At 32.5% G+C, this 19,185-nt stretch overlaps 1 protein-coding gene across 1 annotated transcript; it reads right to left on the bottom strand.

Annotated features, from left to right (window-relative positions):
* Positions 1 to 349: 349 nt before the first annotated feature.
* LOC137397654 (uncharacterized) lies at positions 350 to 17,843 on the bottom strand. The gene is made up of 10 exons (XM_068083956.1): positions 17,616 to 17,843; positions 13,911 to 14,054; positions 12,603 to 12,737; positions 8,900 to 9,064; positions 8,339 to 8,471; positions 6,966 to 7,050; positions 5,736 to 5,855; positions 5,211 to 5,328; positions 2,772 to 2,939; positions 350 to 1,032 (listed from the first exon to the last, which is right to left on the bottom strand). Exons 1-10 carry the CDS (start codon positions 17,812 to 17,814, stop codon positions 845 to 847), a joined length of 1,455 nt encoding a protein of 484 aa, XP_067940057.1. The 5' UTR covers positions 17,815 to 17,843; the 3' UTR covers positions 350 to 844.
* Positions 17,844 to 19,185: the final 1,342 nt, after the last annotated feature.

Here is a 19,185-nt window from a genome sequence, read left to right as displayed (position 1 = left end):
TTTCAACTACAAATCTGAGGTAAGATATATATGTAGCAGCTTGTGTCGCTACTTATCATTATATTTGCTGTACTTACAGCCGTGTGCATTCAGTTGTGAAAAGTTTAGGTACATGTTGACATACTTCATGCAGATTATTAAAAGTTATGTAGCACCTTGTACCAGTTAATGACATTTCAATATCTTCTGTACATCAAAATTTGGATTGTTAGTTGAATCATGAAAATAAATGGTTTCACACAACATCAACTTTTAAGTATAACAAACATCAGTAAATCATATTTTCAAAGTAAATAGTAGGTTTGCGAACATTCAGTCTATATGTACCTCCATAATTATTGACTTATTCAAGACACTTTGTTCTCTATTAACACAAATTATTACAAAACTAATTAATTAATACAAATTAGTTATTGCACATTAATACAAATGGCAGCACTGGAAGATTGTGAAAATATGAGTACTTTAACATAAATTAATTTAACAATATGCGTAGGTCGTATTGCCAATAGCCGTATACTAGTCAATCCGTTTGTAGAAACCAAATACAAGAATATTGGATGTCTTTAGTTGAAAATTACCAGCTTTCATAAAATCAATATACACATTTTATACAAATGATAGAAATTATCATAATTCACCAGTTGAGCCAGTACTAGACTTCAGTATATATTTTGTAGAGGTCGTGTATAATCCATACCAAATTGGAGTGTATGTATTATAAGAAGAACCACAAAAAATATTTACCAAGTACATTCAACGCAACATCCTTATTGGTCTCAATAGCATATATAAATTTGTTTATCGTCATGTGATGGTTTGGCCATGACCAATGACAGACTTTCTATCCTTGTAGCGAAACAGCATAGCTTATTGGTTGAACAATTTTTTCTGTGTTGTCTTCCAGAGTGTAAATCCTTGCAGAAGATTGATTGGTACAGGAGAGGTAGATCATTGACAGCATTGCCAGACTGATTGATGTCATAGCTACGTACAGTCCGGCATTTGGGTCAAAATCCTCTTGAACTTTGACTGAAACACAAATTTTTGTTTGAATGTATCACTATGTTATCAGTAATTAGTACACTGTCACAGTTGCGGAGACTTCTAAACACATAAAAATAGTTTCGCTTTACATTGCCTAATGTTTATATTTTTAAACACCTGTCTTACACGTATGCATACGTTCAATTAATCTAGCTTGTTCAATGAGTGTAATCATAAATTGGAAGAGGCTAAACTAGTTAGAACTCTCCCTTTAAATATGTTTTACTAATCGAATAATTCAGCTTAAACTAAAATTTTGCATTATTAGATTTGCAATAATTTAGCTATATTTAAAGTACTGACAGTTATGGCTCCTACGAAGACCAAATGATAATGCTTAGATGGTATCAAACAGCTCTTTTATATATATTATAACAACCATTGTAATTTTTAAAGTATTTGGTTTATTCTCAAATGGGTATAAACAGCATACCAACTAGTGAAAAATAACTTGCTCCTATGAAGACTTGATTGGACGAAAACTTTTGCCTGAACCTGCAGACATAAATATCTTTACTAGACCGCTTTTATTGTATCTCATACGTAAACACTTTGTTTTTGAGAGTGTCTAAAATTGGCCTTACAAAGTAGGTAACTGTGAGAAATATATATTGGCTATAAAGATACTTTTGTTTTTGAAAAATCTGCCGAGCTACAGAACTAGAAATAAATAAGTGATTGTTGATGCAAAGTAGCTGCAAGAATGACAATAATAGTAAATTTTTAGAGCTATATATTTGATAATACTTCAATTGTTTGTTACCTATTTGAATTATTTCACTCAAATTAACCTCTCACCCGTTTTAGACACAACTGACACTAAAATAAAATGTTTTTTTTTCTCTTTCAACAAATTTGGAGGCAACCGACATTGAAATCATGTTACACTAGTAACATGTGAGTGACCATAAAAACAAAAGACATCGGCAATTAGATTACAAATAAGCAAGAAGCTGTATGGTTGTTGGTTGTTTCTGGTTCACAATACTAAAGGAGCAGTTTTACAACAGTAGAGATCAAAGTGCAAAAGCACAATAATAAAAATTAATTTCTAGTTTAAAACAATCACTTATATAAATGTTACAAAGCCCATTATAAGATGATAATGAAAACAAGAACAAAAATATTTGTATACAAACTTGTCTATAACCATCAAATGAATATTTAGTATTTTTATGCAATCAGCTACCATCAGTCAACTCTATAACAACTATTAGTAAGTTGGTTTGCATAGCTTTTACTTCATATCTTTGCTATCATCACCATATAAAAGCTAAACTGAAAAAGAAATATTAAAGGTGTGAACTTGTAGCACTTGTTTGAAACAAGTTTAAAAGGTTTGAATGACTTAGGACGAAATTACTGCAGTTGGTAACTTAACTAAATGAGTTTATAAGACAAAAATAGACTGGTTTCAATATATTAACTCATGTCAAGTTATAGTATTTTGTGCAATAAAGAAAAATTCATTAGCAGCGATGCCATATTTTCCCATTACTTTATCAGGTTACAATTTCTAGAATCAAGTTTTTAGATGAAATTTCATATCGAGGCTTCAGAAGTCATAATAATAACGCAACGGAAAAAAACTACATTAAATAATTGGGAAACTTAATAAATTTCAAAAATAAATTATACAATTTTAATTTTGGTGCCTAAAATTTAAAGCAGCAAAAGCATTAGGTAACTGTAATCACAGTACTATAGTAATTTTTGCTGCTTACCTGCGAGATATGGAATTGTGAGAGAACCGATGCCATCAAAGAAGATTTCAAGCATCAAGGTATTGACTGACTGTTTAGGAGATGTGAGTTCAATGCAAACTCCATAGAAAGATGACGACTGAAGGCCCTTGAAAACTCCCCACATAAACATGATCACATAAAATATTTCTACAAGATAAACATTTATATCCTAAGCTAACAAGAATCAATGATTTTTTGCAGATAAAAAAGTCAGTCAAATAGTTTTCACAGCTTGTCGCAGTTGTTAGACATAGTTGCATGTATCAATTGGCAGTGATCTCTATTGGTACCTTCATTAGACCCAATGCTCAGTCATGTAAGTAGCATTTAAACAGTTAGATTAAATGAAGTTTTATACCAAACATCTTATAGGCAGTCGTCTTATGTTAGCTGTTTTGTATTGTCTACAATCACTTGAATATATGGGAGTTTCAGTGAGACTTAAACAACATTTTGTACCTAATGCTTTGCGATTGTTGGTTAAAATGTTTTAGGGTTTATCTTTAATTTGATAATAGCTAACATTCGTATATTATTTAAATTCAAATTACCTCAAATATTAAAGTTTGAAAATTACAAAAACATTATAAAAAACATCTTTAGAATATGGAACTACTTATATTAGCATTATTACGGCTAACACAAGATATACCTTGAAAGCTATTTGCTATTTTTAGGAAACAATAACATAGCTTTTAGTTATGAATCTGTATTTACAGAAAAACCTACTTTAAGCTCTACTGTCGGGCTATCCTTTAGGTGTCACATATGTTATTAAAATATAATTACTAGCAACAAAAACTGGGATATGTTTTTGTTTCCAAATTCAAAGTGACTCTATTTAACTGTTTAATTTAAACAAACAATAAAACTATTTAGAAAAAGTTTTTAAAGCTTCAAGCTGAAATGTTTAAAAAATAATAAGTTATCAAAAAATTAATAACCACACCTTATTTGGTAATTTTTTTAATATCAACAGAACACAACATTCATTGATAACGGCCAATAGCTGTAAACAACATGATCAAATAATGAAGTTGACTTTGATGACAAGGCGTCAGCAATTCAGTGAGTAAAAAAAATACCTTGATTAATACTCAACATACTCAGCTGAGTATGTCAGCTGAGCCACACACCCATGGCTCAGTGAAGACGTTAAAAAGGGAAAGCGGTTAAGGAACACATAGACCACATTACAAATAAAACTACTCATTCTTAAGCTTACACTGTGTCTGGCCTTCTCTCACTTTTGTCACAGATTCACAAATTTCAAAGTGTTTGATGGTACAGTCGCGAGCTATCATAAGTTAAGCTAAGGTGTAAAAATAACTGCTTTTGGAGTTTATACTATTGTTCAGTATTTTAATACTTTATAAAACTATCATACTGTTTGAGCTAGAGAGTTCAAACATTTGTGCAAACAAACAAAAATTTAGAGTTCAATGTTTTAAAATTTGTTTGCTCTGTTGTGGAAAATATATTGTGCTCAATAAAATCCAAGTTATAATCAAGCTTCTCAAATAACAGACTTCACTTGAAGTGCTTTATTAGCCAATATAAATAGTAATAAACTTAATTAATTGCAGTATGTAGTAGGAGGTCACATGAAACTTTACCATGTTCTATCCTTTCTAGAGTTTGATTACAACTTGCTATAAAGTTAACAATATCATGTTAGTTTTAGTGACCTGTTGAGGGTTGCATGAGCATAAGACCAGCGGATGACATCATTCCTATTAGTTCCACCACATATATGGTGGTGGAGCTGACCAAGTAACGTTTAGTCAGCACTATCATGCCAACAGTTATCATCAGCTGGGCCAGCACCTTTAATTACCATGCCTAAAAAAATCATTAAATAGTAAACTTATAATTTAACAGCATCCCTAAGCACGAGAGATGCTAAATAACTCAGTTTCATCACATATAATGGTAGTCAATTGTAAACGCTACTCAGCTAAATACTTGTTGCAGCTTTCACAAGAACCTTATGTGTTCAGTGGTGCATTTAAAAAAAATTAATTATGTTTACTAAGCGAAATCAGCCAGGAGGGTGTTGTGTACCTTTCACACCATGCTTTGCATTTAACTATTTATGAGGCAAGTCTTATTAACTGCAGCATAAAATTGGAAGAGTTATAAAAAGCAGGTTTGAATATGCGAACTTCTAAAAACCAATTTACTGTTTTGTGCAAATCAATTAAATAATGGCATGAAAATTTTATTTAATCGACTGAAATCAAATGAGTAAGTCACCTGACTTAAAAAAAACTTCGACAATATTTGGTCATGAGAAAGCAACTCTAAGGTTAAAAGTAACTCATAAAATACACTTATCACTGTTGCACTAAACTGGCAGTTGTCAGATTAAAGCTTCATCAAATGAGAAGGCTAATGTGTTGATCTGAAAGGTCTCACCATTGCTAAACTGGTTGATGGTGTATCCTACAATTTGATAAGAGTAGTCACCAAGTATTGAGTAGAATGAAGAAATCCCTCCTGTAGCCAAAACAGAAACCATCAAGTAGATGAGCACCTGCAACAGATTATCAATGCTTAATTCTTTGTAGAAGGTTCACTGTTGAAGCTGGTAGGTGCGTTTTAGTAAAGATTTTGTAGTTTAGAAAATGAGTTCTTTTTAGTTTGAATTTAAACTAATTGCTGCAGAAACTTTAATAGAATGAATTAAAATTCAAAATAAATACAGAGTGACAACTTCAGTTTGTAAAGATTTTCCTACTATTCAAGGCAATGCTTGCTCGTTTATTTAAATATACTGTAGATAGTGTTCTCAATTTTAGTCTGTCCTTAGAAATATGTTTTACAGACTGAAGAGCCTTGTACCTTGTCATGTTTTTTCTTAATATTTTCTACTAGCTTAAACATTTACTGTTGTAAGTAGATGTATTTTGTGGAAAGCGTATTAAGAAAGTTCAAACATACATTCTTGATTCGAAGAATACTACAAACAGAATCATCTTCTTTTGTACTCATTGTAAATACAGAGTCATCATCGTGTGTAGAATCACTGAACTCTACATCTCTGACTTCTGAAGGGTCAGCCTAAAAAGCAAATAAACAATTGGTAACATTCCTGCAATTACAGTTAATATAAATCATTTAGGTAGTTTGCATGCTTTTTTTTAAAATTTTACTAATTGCCATATAATGAGTGGGCCTCCACCAAATGACAATAATACTTTCTAGTTTTGGCATCGTTAGGTAAAAATTTTGGATAGAGATGTATAGGAACCACTAGTAATTATTTAATGCAAACACCACCTGGTAAAAAATGACACTTTATATAATGTACGTACTAAAAATGTTAAAAATTAATAACAAAACAATATATTCAACTTATTATTTATAGTTACCAATTTAGTATTTACGGTCTGCAATTAAATGTAAGACTACTATGTAGAGTACATACTGTATAAAGTTCTCACCTTCGAGCCAGATAGAAAACATTAACGTTGAAATTAACCTAAATGAATTCATCCCACTGTAGTTATATCGCAGTTTATGGTTAATTGAAGTTCATAGTAAACATTATTCTAATCACCAGTATGCACAATAAATTTAGACTTTCCTTGATATTTTCACTAATACTCTTTCACTCACACATTGTCAAGCATTCATGAAAAACGGATAATGCTAAACTGAAAAAGAGATGGAGGAAGTGAGAGAGAGAGAGAGAGAGAGAGAGAGAAAGAGAGAGTGAGAGAGATGGAGGAAGTGAGAGAGAGAGAGAGAGAAAGAGAGAGTGAGAGAGAGAGTGTGAGAGAGAGAGAGAGAGAGAGAGAGAGAGAGAGAGAGAGAGAGAGAGAGAGAGAGAGAGAGAGAGAGAGAGAGAGAGAGAGAGAGAGAGAGAGAGAGAGAGAGAGAGAGAGAGAAAGAGAGCATCGCATTGGTTGGAGGGATTTTGGCAAATAGTGTCATGGGATCTTTGTGATTCCGTTGTATTAGCACACCACCCGCCAAATTTAAATTTCTAAACATATTTTATTAATGTTGTATGGCAATAAAATTTTGTAACAAAGGGACAAAAAGACTTAGTGTACCACATGGTAAGGCCGAAAAGGTGTAAAACAGGGGCATCATAACCTGAAGATACACTGTAAGTATTTTTGCAAAACTTCCGACTGTTTCAGCTTCTTTTAATGCCTTGCTTACCTCAATATTGCTGCTTCTTGCATTAGAACCTATAGCCAGTAAAACTTCAGGTAACCTGGTTTTATTCCTCTCACTGCTTTTACATCTAAAATTACCCAAAGCTGTGTAATTGCACAAATATTAAATTTGCAGTGGATACAGTGGTGAACTGGGGCTTAGGATTTTTTAGATATGTCTTGTTGCATGAATGTAATTAAGTACTGAGAGATAGTTTCAGTAATTTGTCAGGTGATTCTGCAGCAGTATTTCCCTACTATGTAAAATAAAAAGTAATGCTTGCCTGTTTCTATACACTTTCTGTAATCAACTAAATTAATTAAACAAAAATAATAAGTTAATACAAAACTATTTTGTTTCATTTTTTTATGTTTCCTTTTGGTTTTTTAATATTTTCTCTTACTTTATACCTTTGTAAACTACTTTATAAACTCAGGTAGAGTTGATGCATCACACATTTTATCTCATCATAGTAAAATATTTGATGACGTTAAATATAGCTGTAAATGTTTTTTCTTAACAAAAGCAATAAGCATAACGATAACAAACATTCTATGGTGAAAATCCGATAAGCCTACATCAAACGAAGCTTTCTGAAGATGTGTGAAATTTCAACCACCAGGCAATTGTAAGTAGAAAGATAAAAATATGTCTATATTTGCCTGAGCATTATTACTAAGTGTCCTTTTTTAGTTTGATTGCTAGCTATGATTTTTTAATGTTTTTTTTTAAAGTGATAGCGCGAAACTGTGATTACAGTCACCCTTTTTGTAACTGCTAGCATAAAACCTGAAATAGAGTATGTGAGATAACATAAACTTACACATATTGCTATATAGTTTTGAACACAGCGATAATTAACTATAACTTGTTTTTACTTTAAAAAGTTCAAAATTTTTCTACCCAAAATAAATATTTGGTAATTATTAAGTTTTACAACATTTATAACATACCTAATTTATATTAGGTAGATAATCTACAAGGATATATATAATTATATTATATATAACATAAATATGTATTATGTAATTATAAGGATATTTACATGTTAATAATAAGGTATAGATATATTTTGGTTTTCCAAGTAGGATTTTTGGTACGATGTTTATCTTAGATTAGATATTTGCTTATTGATTTTTACCTTGATACAATAATAAACAGAAATAACCTTCAAGATATTATTTTCAGTAGCTCACCTTTTGTGAAAAAAACCTTTCTGATATTTCAATGCTGAGATGACATATGCTACATACCAATTCTTAAACATTATTGCAATATTTTACTATCTGGATTTCTTTATGTTCTTTTTATCGAAAAGTTACAAACAGAGTCATTACAGACCCTTGATATTATTCATAAGTAAATATACAGCTCACCGTTCATCTATATTGTATTCTTTAGAGTCTGGGTGTAAATCAGAAGTCTGTTGATGAGACTCTGTCCTTTTATTCGTCTGCTTGGTTTTATAATCTTCAACTCGTGGTAGATGGTAAATACCAGACTTCTTGTCTGTAAGTATTTTAATGCAATCTAGACACCTGACTTTCAAGATATTTTATTTGTTGCTATTCAAAATTTGGGTGTATTTGGTACTTGCTATATGATTAAAATTTTAAGTTATTTGTTGATTTGAAAAACAACGTGCCTCTAACTACCTTATGAAAAACTATATTTTAGTTCTCCTGAACCTGTTTTAGTCATACTTCAATTCCAGGTTCAGAGAAATGGTAAATAAACATCTGACCACAATTTAGTATATTTGAGTAACCCCTTTTTTCAACATAATATTTTTAAATAGTTTAATGATAAGTGCATCAATCAACAGTAACATAGTTTTTATGATACTCATCAGGTTTTCTTGGAAATTCTCAAGTTCTTTCAAGCTCCAACTTTCAGTGACTACCTTCTACAGATGTATAACTTTAATTACTTTTTACCTGTCAACTTAAGCATTTTCTTAGATTTTCCTGTCGAGTACTCATTGACATCGGCGAAGTTTGCATACTTTGGTGTGTAAATGACAGCTGCCACCAGATTTATTATGTTCACAGCCCCTAGAGCTAAGAACATACCTCGAAATTCCAACTTCATTGCTAAATAATCTTCAAAAGATTTAAAAATTGACAGATATATGGAGAGTCAACAAAAGTGAATAAATGGTTTCTAATTTTTATCTAACAATTGCTATAATTCCTGACTAAAGTTGATAATTTTAATCAACCACAACGAGGGTAGAAATTATTACTAAGCCAAAGGTTTTTAATTAATACATCAGACTAGAACTAAATACTCAACAAAAGCATTATCTGTACACTTGTCATAGTTTTAAAAATCTCACTAACTTTTCAGACTGATTTAACAAAAAATAAGCTAGTAAAAGTAGCAAATGGCACTTCTGATAAAAATAGCGTGAGTGGACCATATTTAAATATATTGTATATATATAGGCTTAAAACTAATAAAAAATAACACCCTTTCACTAGTCGAAGGCTTGTAACCTTACAATGGTAGTGTCGTACATATCTATTATGCCATAGCTACATGTTTAGCTTTAATATAAAATATTTAGAAAAAATTCAGGTTAGAATAAAATTCTTAGATTTCCCAATCATGATTAAAAAATCAGTAGAAGAAAAATAGTAGGAAAAAATTGAACTGTCGAAACAAGCTTAGACTTGAAAAGAAAGAACTCTATGCCTGATCAGTAGCTGATGCTGTCAGTATCTACACACAATGTTATGTGTGTGGTTCAAGGATGATCATACTAGTTCACTCATTGAAAGGTTTGACAGTTCCAAATTCTTTACTTGAGAGATTTTTTCTAGAGATCTGCTTTTAGAGACCTGATTATTTAGCCTGTACTCTCCAATCAGCTTGCTCAAGCCCTCTTAGTTAGTATACTAGGAGCAAGGGAAGTGTTTTTATTTAGCAGTTTCTGCTAGTATTATATGAGATTATGGGCAGGTTAGCTATCCAAATTTGCACAAGAAATGTATTTAATTGTGTGACATCAAAACTAATAACTAGATGAACTAGCCACACACTGTCACTTTCCATGTTTTCAATTATTAGTTTAAGCAGTTCAACACTTAATACTTCATAGACTTAAATATAACTGAAGTTCTCTCACTGCAGATTCAAGCAACCGAAAAAATGTTACTGTTTTAGGAGCAACACTGCCAACCAAAAGTGTGCTCATAGCACAAAGTAATAAATGAAATAGCTCTGCATGCAGTTATGCTAGATTGTAGTAAAGTCAAGAAACCAAAGGAAATGCTTATTGGAACAGGTTAACGTTTTAATAGCTTTGCAGGCAGTCACTTTAGATAATTTACATAAAGTAGAGCTTAGCTAGTTGCTTTGTAGTTGCCTTGTAACTTTCTGACATAGCTGAAAATTTAGTTGAAGGAAGTTTTACACTTCTGTAAATTTCGAAATGGAATAAATTTTTCCATAGATTAAAACTAACATATGGTTAAATCATGAAGCCCTTTTTAAGTCTGCTAAGCAACATTAAAGGTGTTAAATGGCCTTTGAAACACAAGTTCATGAGCAATATACAACTCGTACATCAAAGGCAAAAAATTACAGTTTCGTATCAGTATGTTAAATAGAATAGGCGTGATCATCATCATGTCACCCTTACTGGATATTTGTAGGCTCAAAAATGGTTATCATTGTCAGAAGCTTAACATACTGTATGTTGTGCTGAGGCATACAACTTCAAAACCTGTACTATAAAATATGGACGAAACATTACAATGCATGTTCTACTGTACGTAAATAATTGCTCAGAGGAGCTGACAGATGTTTACTAAATTTGAAGCTGTTCTTTTGCATAATAGAGGCATCTACAATGATTAGTATAGTACGTAAGCATTTAAACACTAAGAAAGCACAAACTAGCCAAAGCTAAATGTATTAGGTTGATTGGTTGGAGGCGTTACGAAACCCACAAGCAGTTTTCAGGGTGTGAGACTACGAGTGAGTAAAAAATGGTATATTAAGGATGGTATTAATAGTGGGTAGATTATTATTATAATATTTATTATTGTTTTTATTATCACTTTAGAGCCATATCAACTTTAGTATGGTTATATAAGTTGAGTTACTTAAAAATTATGGCTTGTTTAGCTCTTTTATTAGCGTTAATATTAGAATTTTATAAGCTAATTTATTTGTTTATATCAAGGAGACAATAGTTCTGTGGTTCTAATAAAAACAGCTTATCATCTTTTCTTCAGGGTTTTAATAACTTCAGACACTTTACCCATCTTAGAGCTGGCTAAAAATAATGAATATTAATCTTAACTTTTTTTTATTTTAATATGCTAGGATTACTCAGCAGAAAGGTCAAACAGTTTACTACTTGTATTTATCAGGAGAAAAGAAATCTTGTTTATTTTATTAATTTGTTAAATTTCAAAGCCGTCTCTTGCAGAATGACCTACCTTACATGTACTAATACAGCTAATTTTGATATTAATACTTTTTAGGTTGCACTAAGCAGATATAAAGTTTTCTAGTGATGAAGTTATACAGACTACTTGGTAATAGCAAAAATGAAAGTTTTATGAAAACAAAAAAAATTTGATGTAAACAAGAGCTTACTGATGACAGAGTAAGCATGACGTACCTCAATATTTTCAATCACCTTTTAACTGTTTTTTTACATGCTATTGTGTGTGGGTGCTGACCTCACGCTTATGAGTTTGGGTAAAGTCTCATGCAAATAAGACTTTCACTTTAAGCTCTAAGCGAGATAATATATTTGATTAATGTACACTGTGCATATAGCAATAACATGTAAAAAACAACTCTCTAAATAGCAAAAAGTGTTTAAAAAATATGATGGCATGATTGATTTCAAAACATAAACGTTACCAAACACAACTTGGTATATGTTACTCATGTCGACAGCCAAAACATACACTGTATCTTTCAGCCACAAATGACACTACCACAGTTCACCGGCGGATGTATTATGACACGGGTTTTGAAAATAAACGTTGAAGGCAGACGCAGACTGAGACTTTAAACAGATTTTTAGCAATGCATTTCAGTAATAAATGTCAACATAAATAAATCTGTAAACATTAAATAACTTGTGTGATTGAGGTGGTTGTCCTGGAACTGCTATCGCAATGTTGCTATAACAAGGTGATAGCTCTCAAAAGTTTTTTAGCGACTGCAATCGCTAAGACTGACATAATCAGGTTAACACCGATGATTTATTGAGAATAAATCATTCTTCTTCTTTGAGCTATCTTTATATTCTACATTACGGCTTTTATCAAAATTGTGCACCATAACAACTGAATTCATCAGCTATGATAGTTAGTAACTTAAATCGTCATTGCTGTTGCTAATTTTTGCAAATAAAATATAAGAATAAATAGCGTGAGTAGAAAAAAATGTTAAGCAAGGTTTTATCGTTTACGCTGAGAAGCCATATTAGTTTGTCAAAAGTAATTGATATTCATTTGATAGAAGACAGATAAATGTATAAACTTGTTTGAAAACCTTTAGTTCTTATAGTAAAAAATCATGTTTGACAATTAGTAACTACTGCAAGGCAACTGTTCAGGTATTACACTTATCTACAGTGAACTGGAACATTATAAGAAAGTAAAGTCAAACCTATGATCGGTGCCCAAAGTGCTTTTGCAAGATTGAGACTGACCATCATGGCTATAGCGAGTGGCAGCTGAGATGTTGGAAAGTAGATGCTAACCATAGAGTAAGTGGCAATAGTAGTCAGAGATGCACCTGTACCTGTTTAAAATAAAGTGTTCATGAGGTAGGTGTACTAATCATAACATCGTACTGCTATGTATAATTTCATCTTGTTGTGAAACAACTTCTAACACATGAACCTCATGAGCCCACATGACTATCTTGGCACTCAATTATTGCTCCGTGTACCAATTTGCACCTGAGTGATCACCGGTATTGTAGAACTTTTAATAAATGTGTTGATGTTAAGCAATTAGCTAGAAAGGTGTTTTGCCAACTGCCAGGCTATAAATTGTAACAAGTACTGAACATTGATAAACCGGTTGATTTATAGCACCCTCTCTGTGATCAAAACTGTCATTCCAGATGCTTTCTAGTCTCAAGAGATATTTCATCACATTTTACCTAAGATAATGTAAGAACATCAGCAACATGAAAGCAACTTTAAGTATCAATCTGGAAGCATGGGAAAAAATATGGTACCTTTACCAAATCCTATAGATCAATAATTATTTTAAAAATTTGTCATAAAAATGCATAAGGGACTAAACAAATTGCACCACAGAAAGGAAGTAGGATATTTATGCATTTACCAATATTTACTTCCTCTCTCATGTTTATGGATTACCAAAATTTTCTGTGCTAATGACCCTGACAAGTAGCACAAAAATAAACGATTAAATTATATTTTGGCATTTTGATTTAAAAAAAATAGTTGAGCAGTTTAAAAGTAGGCATTATCACTCCATGGAACCAAATATACCTGGTGCACTGATCAATGGCATATCATAGTCTAATAACCGGTCTATTAATGGCGTCACACAGTCATAACAACATGTGAAATCTTAACATGAAGTAGATATGGTAATTATTAAAATAGCTAGTATCATCAGTAGCTTTCTGATAGATTCATTGAACTTAACCTAAAAATAAATAACCTCCAAGTGAGCATCGTATGTATATGTGAGACTATTACTAACACAAACCATATCAGTTAATTTACATAATCTTGTTGAAAAATTTATGAATCTATTTCATAATATTCATCCTACTTTCTTTTTCAAATTTTAGTGAGTTTATGTATACTAGTGGCAGTGTATCTGCAAAAAGTGGTGTCACCTGAATTAAGAGAAGTCAAGTTAAAATGAATACTTGAGACACTTTCAGTAACAACTTTCAGTAAGCTTTCATTTAACAAGGTTTAGAGATTACCGTGACAAACCCCGCTCAACAACATGCCCTGCCAAGCACTAGTAGTGAAGGCTGTGGCAATTAGACATCCTGTAGTGAGCACTCCAGCAATGCACTGAGTCCATCGTTCTCCAAGTCTTTTCTTAATTGGAATTCCTGGCAGTGCTATTAATCAATAATAAATAACAGCATAGAGGTTACCACAAGTTTATAATCAATAAACCAAAAGGAGCTGTCTACACGATTCTCTGATCTTTACCCTTTAATTACCTGAACTACTAGGTACTCCTATTAAAGCAATCTTCGCAGTAAATTAATGAAAAAGCACGAGTCACCATAAAACAGTTAAATGTAATTTTAAGGTCAGACAACTCCTCAAAAAACCTTATAGAAAGGAATACATATTTTGATGCTACAATATGATGACCATATCTTTACTAGTAAAATGTTTTCAACTCATTGTTTTATCTTTTTGTTCCTGAGTGCATTCAAGATAAAATACTAATTTTTTGTTGTTTGCTTAAAAGACTAGAACATTTTTGCATTGTCTGTGGTTTATTATATTATTGATTTTTATAGTATTTATAATGCATTACTAAAGTTCCAGAAAAACTTTCCAAAATTTTTTAAGATAAATCCTTCAATATCCTTTTTCCTAAAAAATGACTACCACAAGATACAGCTGAAGAGCAATTACAATGCTTGTTTAGGAAAAAGCAACTTTTTATATGCTGCACTCTGATGACTTCCGGTGAAGATATTCAAGACAGTTTTAATTTCTATGTCACTTTTTTTTACAGGGTTAGATAGAGAGTGGTCAGCTCTTATGTCTTTGCCGTAGCATAGCCAATTTCTGAGCTGTAAACAAAGGGCATATTTTTGATTCTCAAAAGAACTTTTTCTCTACAAAAAAGTGGTCACTGAGCACAAATTACCATTAGAATTTCTTTCCAAGAAAATAATGACGCATGATCTCAGAGTAGTCAGACACTAACTAGTCTCTTGTTTTATTTATTTACCATTAAAGTGATTTGTTGCCTCAGCATTTTGATCCAGTCTCAGAAGCCTTGACAAAGATGTTGATTAATATCTTCTTAGAGATAAATATTTGTCAGCTGCATACCACTTACCAACTGTTGCTTATCTGTCCTCCATTGATTAACATGCCATGTAAAAACACAAACAATCACTAATTTTTGCATCGCGCGTATTTAGCTGATGTATCAAGCAATATTTTGCAAAAAACCACCAGAGTTTTTCTACCAGTTTTTGAGAATTGTTGGTACAGCCCAATGCCCTAGTTATTATAATTTGGGGTGGTGATTACGCAACGGTAAGCCCTAGGAGAATATTTCATCATATAAAAAATGAAGATTTTTGTCGTCTGTTGATGAATGCCTAATGAATTTCATAATATTCAATAATTTGTAAAATTATTTTTTTTAATCATAGAATTTGTTGACAAACTCACTGTGTATCGATGCCTACACAAACATAAAAAAGTATTGTTTGACACGTTTGCCTATAACAACAACAAAAAGGGACACATTTCCTTAACGATCATTCAAATGTTTCTCTTTTCTCTCACTAATCAAAAAGAAATGGTTTACCAACTTTGTCAGCTGATCAGTCACGGTAAGAAGGTAAATGATAAAAGTTGATGAGGATTCTTAAGTTATGTCATACACACTGGTGGGAACTATATATGCCTGACTCTCCCAGTGAAGAGAAACTGTTTCTGAAATATGCAGACTGAAGGGGCCTCAACAATCTAAACCACATGTTATCATGCGTTAAATAAGTAGCAATGAGAACACTGTTTATATTGAGCCACTAGTATTAATGTAGGTGGCACTAATATATGTGTTACTGATATAAGTGGTACTAATATATGTGGTACTGTATATATAGGCTGTACTAATATAGGTGGTACTAATCAATCACTAATGGATCATTTTTTTGCTTTCTGTGCATTGTTTTTATATAGCAAAAACAAAATATATATTCATGCGCCATGTTGTTGCGTTGTCGTGGGTTTATTGGTTACGCAACGGTAAGTCGGGTATTAGTCGGGTTTATGACAAATTGATTTAGGGTTTGACTCCTTCGACAATTGGTTTTTTATTTCTTATATAAAAATTATAATTTAAAAAGGCTTTACTGTAACTTTATGAATTAGGCCTCTAACAGATGACATGTTTTCTTAACAATTTCATTTCAAAACTCAGCCATCCATTTATTTTCCTTTTCCCTTGATATCAATGTCAAGGTAACAATAGATGACCCTTCTTGCTCTATTCACTTTTGGCGTTGAAGACCTTTTGTCTCAAAGGTTAGCTATTTTGGTACAACTGCATGTCTGCCTGTCTAAACTTTCTAAACAATAATTGTTAGCTAAGCTCTCTGCCTAAAAAGTAGCACTAATACGCACGTGTTTCCATAAACAGACATTAACACAAGAACGCAAACAAAAATTAAGTGAGCCATAAGAAACCAAATGAGCAATACCGACAATTTCTAAAAGTCATAGTTATCCATTTATCTTATTTTTTCTTGAGGTCAATGTCAAGGTAACAATAGATGTACACTTATTGCTCTATTCACTTTGGGCCCTAAAGACCTTTTGTCTCAAAGATTAGGTGTTTCGTTACACTGCATGTTCGCCTGCTTATCTGCTCTAAATAATGATTGTTAGCTAAGCTCTGCCTGAGTAAGTAGCATCAGTAAACGCATATTTTCATAAAAAATATAACGCAAGTTAAAATTAAGTGACCAATAAGGAAGCAGAGAAACAAGATCGGCAGTGCACAGCAGTCAGAAAGAAGAGAAAGAAAAAAAACAGAAAAGGGAGCGCAAAGAGTTAAATGAATTTGAAAAGGAAAAAATAACAATTAAGAAAAGGAGCTAAGTGTTTCAACAAAAAAAGTCACAGATTGAACCCAATAAGAAACAATTAAAAATTCTGCAGCAACCCCAATAATGAGCAGGACATCCCAACAAACTACAACAGGTTTGGAAAATATGCAGACATAAATGAAGGAAAAAACTCGAAGAGTAACAAATAAATTTGAGGTATTTTGATTCAAGAAACAAATAACTTTGGTTTATTGGCTCTTTTCAATTATGTAGAAGTAAGTACGTGGGCCTATTGTCTCTAATATTTTTCTGAATTGTTCTTGTAATATATTTTTATATAAACATCCACTACCCATTTTGAAAGTTATGATGTTTTGAGTATTTTCATGTAGCTGTCATTCAATGCGAGTTGAGTTCTCAAAAAAGACTTGTGACAGTTCTCGTTGAACAAAAACTCAGATAGTTTTGGCTTAAAATTTTACACTTGACTTTGACTTTAGAACTAGTGACTAGAATAATTTAGTGCACTGATGATAATGTGAATTCTGAAAGTGTTTTTATGATATAAATTTTATAATGAAACTAAAGAAAAGTTTTTAATTCAATTCAAGCTAAAATAATGTATATAGCCATTCCTGTTGATTAAGAAGTCGGTTTTAATTAAAATACTTACATAGTTGTACCAAAACTATTCTCAGGTGAAATAACTTTAGAAAACACAACATATATTGATCCAACATCTCAAACTTTTTTAAACAAATAAGAAAAATTTGAGTAGCTTTTTTAAAAATGTTATAAAATTTATTTTACAATAACAAAAACGTTAGATTATTTACCCTTATTACATACAAGCGAATGCGATTGGCTCACCTCCCATAAGACACAGAGCTGCTTGCACAGTTCCAATAGTGGCTGAGATAGTTCTTTCTCCATATTGTTTCTGGTAGTACAATGGTAAGACAGCCATAGTCGCAAACACGTAACCGCTGTTAAAAAATTGAACAGCGCAACAGGTGCTTGCCACTAACCAGCTATAGCTGATCTGTCGACAAAAATTAAACTTAAACATGCTGCTTATCAGGCTGACTTCCGCTATATGTCAAAAATAAAAGCTCTCGAAGCACACCCTTGTAATTGTAAAGCACCTTGCATGCTTTCACATGTAATAGCCGAGTTTTCCAAAAATCGGTGTTTATATAGAGTGCTATAAATATCCTATGCAGACATGGTTTAGACCAGATGAGTTTGCTAGTCATTGGATTGAGGGTAATTAAATATTTTATGCTAATTTAAAAATAGGATAGGCATATTTTAGGTTACACAGATTTGCATAATATTTCTTTGATGTTGTGCAAATCCTTAACAGAACCTGTTTCAGGAAAATACTTTAACAACAGAATAACAAGTTACTTTTATTAGCGTGTGTTCTACAGGTCTCTGTACTCTGAGTTTGTTAAAAAAAGCGTGTAGCTAAGGCAGAGCCAACTTGACCAATCTGTTAACCTGTTAATAGCTGTGTATGAGCTACTAGCTACTCAGACAGTCTCTTGCTTGGTTGAGACAAAAGGATACCGAGCTGGACTCTCGACCCGACTAAAAATCCCATTAGCCAGACATGGACCGGTAAAGATAACAAGACTAACTACTGAGCTAGCAAATATAGAACCGACCTGATTTTGAGTTATCATATAAAAAGACAGACTTGCTACCCAGCAGGCGCATGAATACCAACCTGCTACCATGCCAGCACTACAAAGATCCATCACAGAGTTGAAAGTGGTAGTTCACCTGAAGAACCGTGCAAGACTCCTTGCGTATGGGAAGCATGCACTGAGATGCCGATTGTCTGGCCAAAGTGCTAGATAGGTTGGTAATGGTACCAGAGCCTAGGTCCCAAACCCCTAATTCAAGTCACTTCAGAGTGTCAACTCAGCAGATGTGAAGTATGCTAAAAGATGCTTCTGAGGTAAGAAACAAAAAAAGCGCCCGAGGCTAGTGGCTAAACCAAGGCAGGCAGGTGGGCTGCTGCAGCTCTGAGAATCTTTAAAAGAGAAGACGAAGAACTGTGGACAGGCCAACCGAGTAGCAGTCATATTTGCCATCCTAAAGGCTCTGTTGGATTTTTTTCAGAAGGAACAGTCAAAACTGAGTACTACAAATGCCGCGCAAACCACCTTCAAAGAGTATGAACTGAGTACTACAAATGCCGCACAAACCACCTTCAAAGAGTATGAACTGAGTACTACAAATGCCGCGCAAACCACCTTTAAAGAGTCGCTTACATGGAGTAGCTAGTTTGAGTTGTGCACACTAAATGGCTGGATTCTAGCAGAGCATTGAGACAAAAGCTATGATAAGCTGAAAAGATTTCAAATTTTTAAAATCGAATATTTTGACTGCACGGACTTATAAAACTTTAGACATTTTATTCTTTCAGTGT

This window comes from Watersipora subatra, chromosome 5 (genome assembly GCF_963576615.1).
Source record: "Watersipora subatra chromosome 5, tzWatSuba1.1, whole genome shotgun sequence".
Lineage (NCBI taxonomy): Eukaryota > Metazoa > Bryozoa > Gymnolaemata > Cheilostomatida > Watersiporidae > Watersipora > Watersipora subatra.
Note: the sequence above shows the minus strand (reverse complement) of the source record. Positions and strands in the feature narration are given on the sequence as shown.

Coding starts and splice junctions, on each gene's coding strand:
- LOC137397654 (XM_068083956.1), bottom strand. CDS start 17,814: ATGTTTAAGTTTAATTTTTGTCGACAGATCAGCTATAGCTGGTTAGTG. Junction 5,329..5,735: donor GTATTCTTCGAATCAAGAAT/GTATGTTTGAAC, acceptor AATCTGTTGCAG/GTGCTCATCTACTTGATGGT. Junction 1,033..2,771: donor CACAATTCCATATCTCGCAG/GTAAGCAGCAAA, acceptor TTTGTGTTTCAG/TCAAAGTTCAAGAGGATTTT.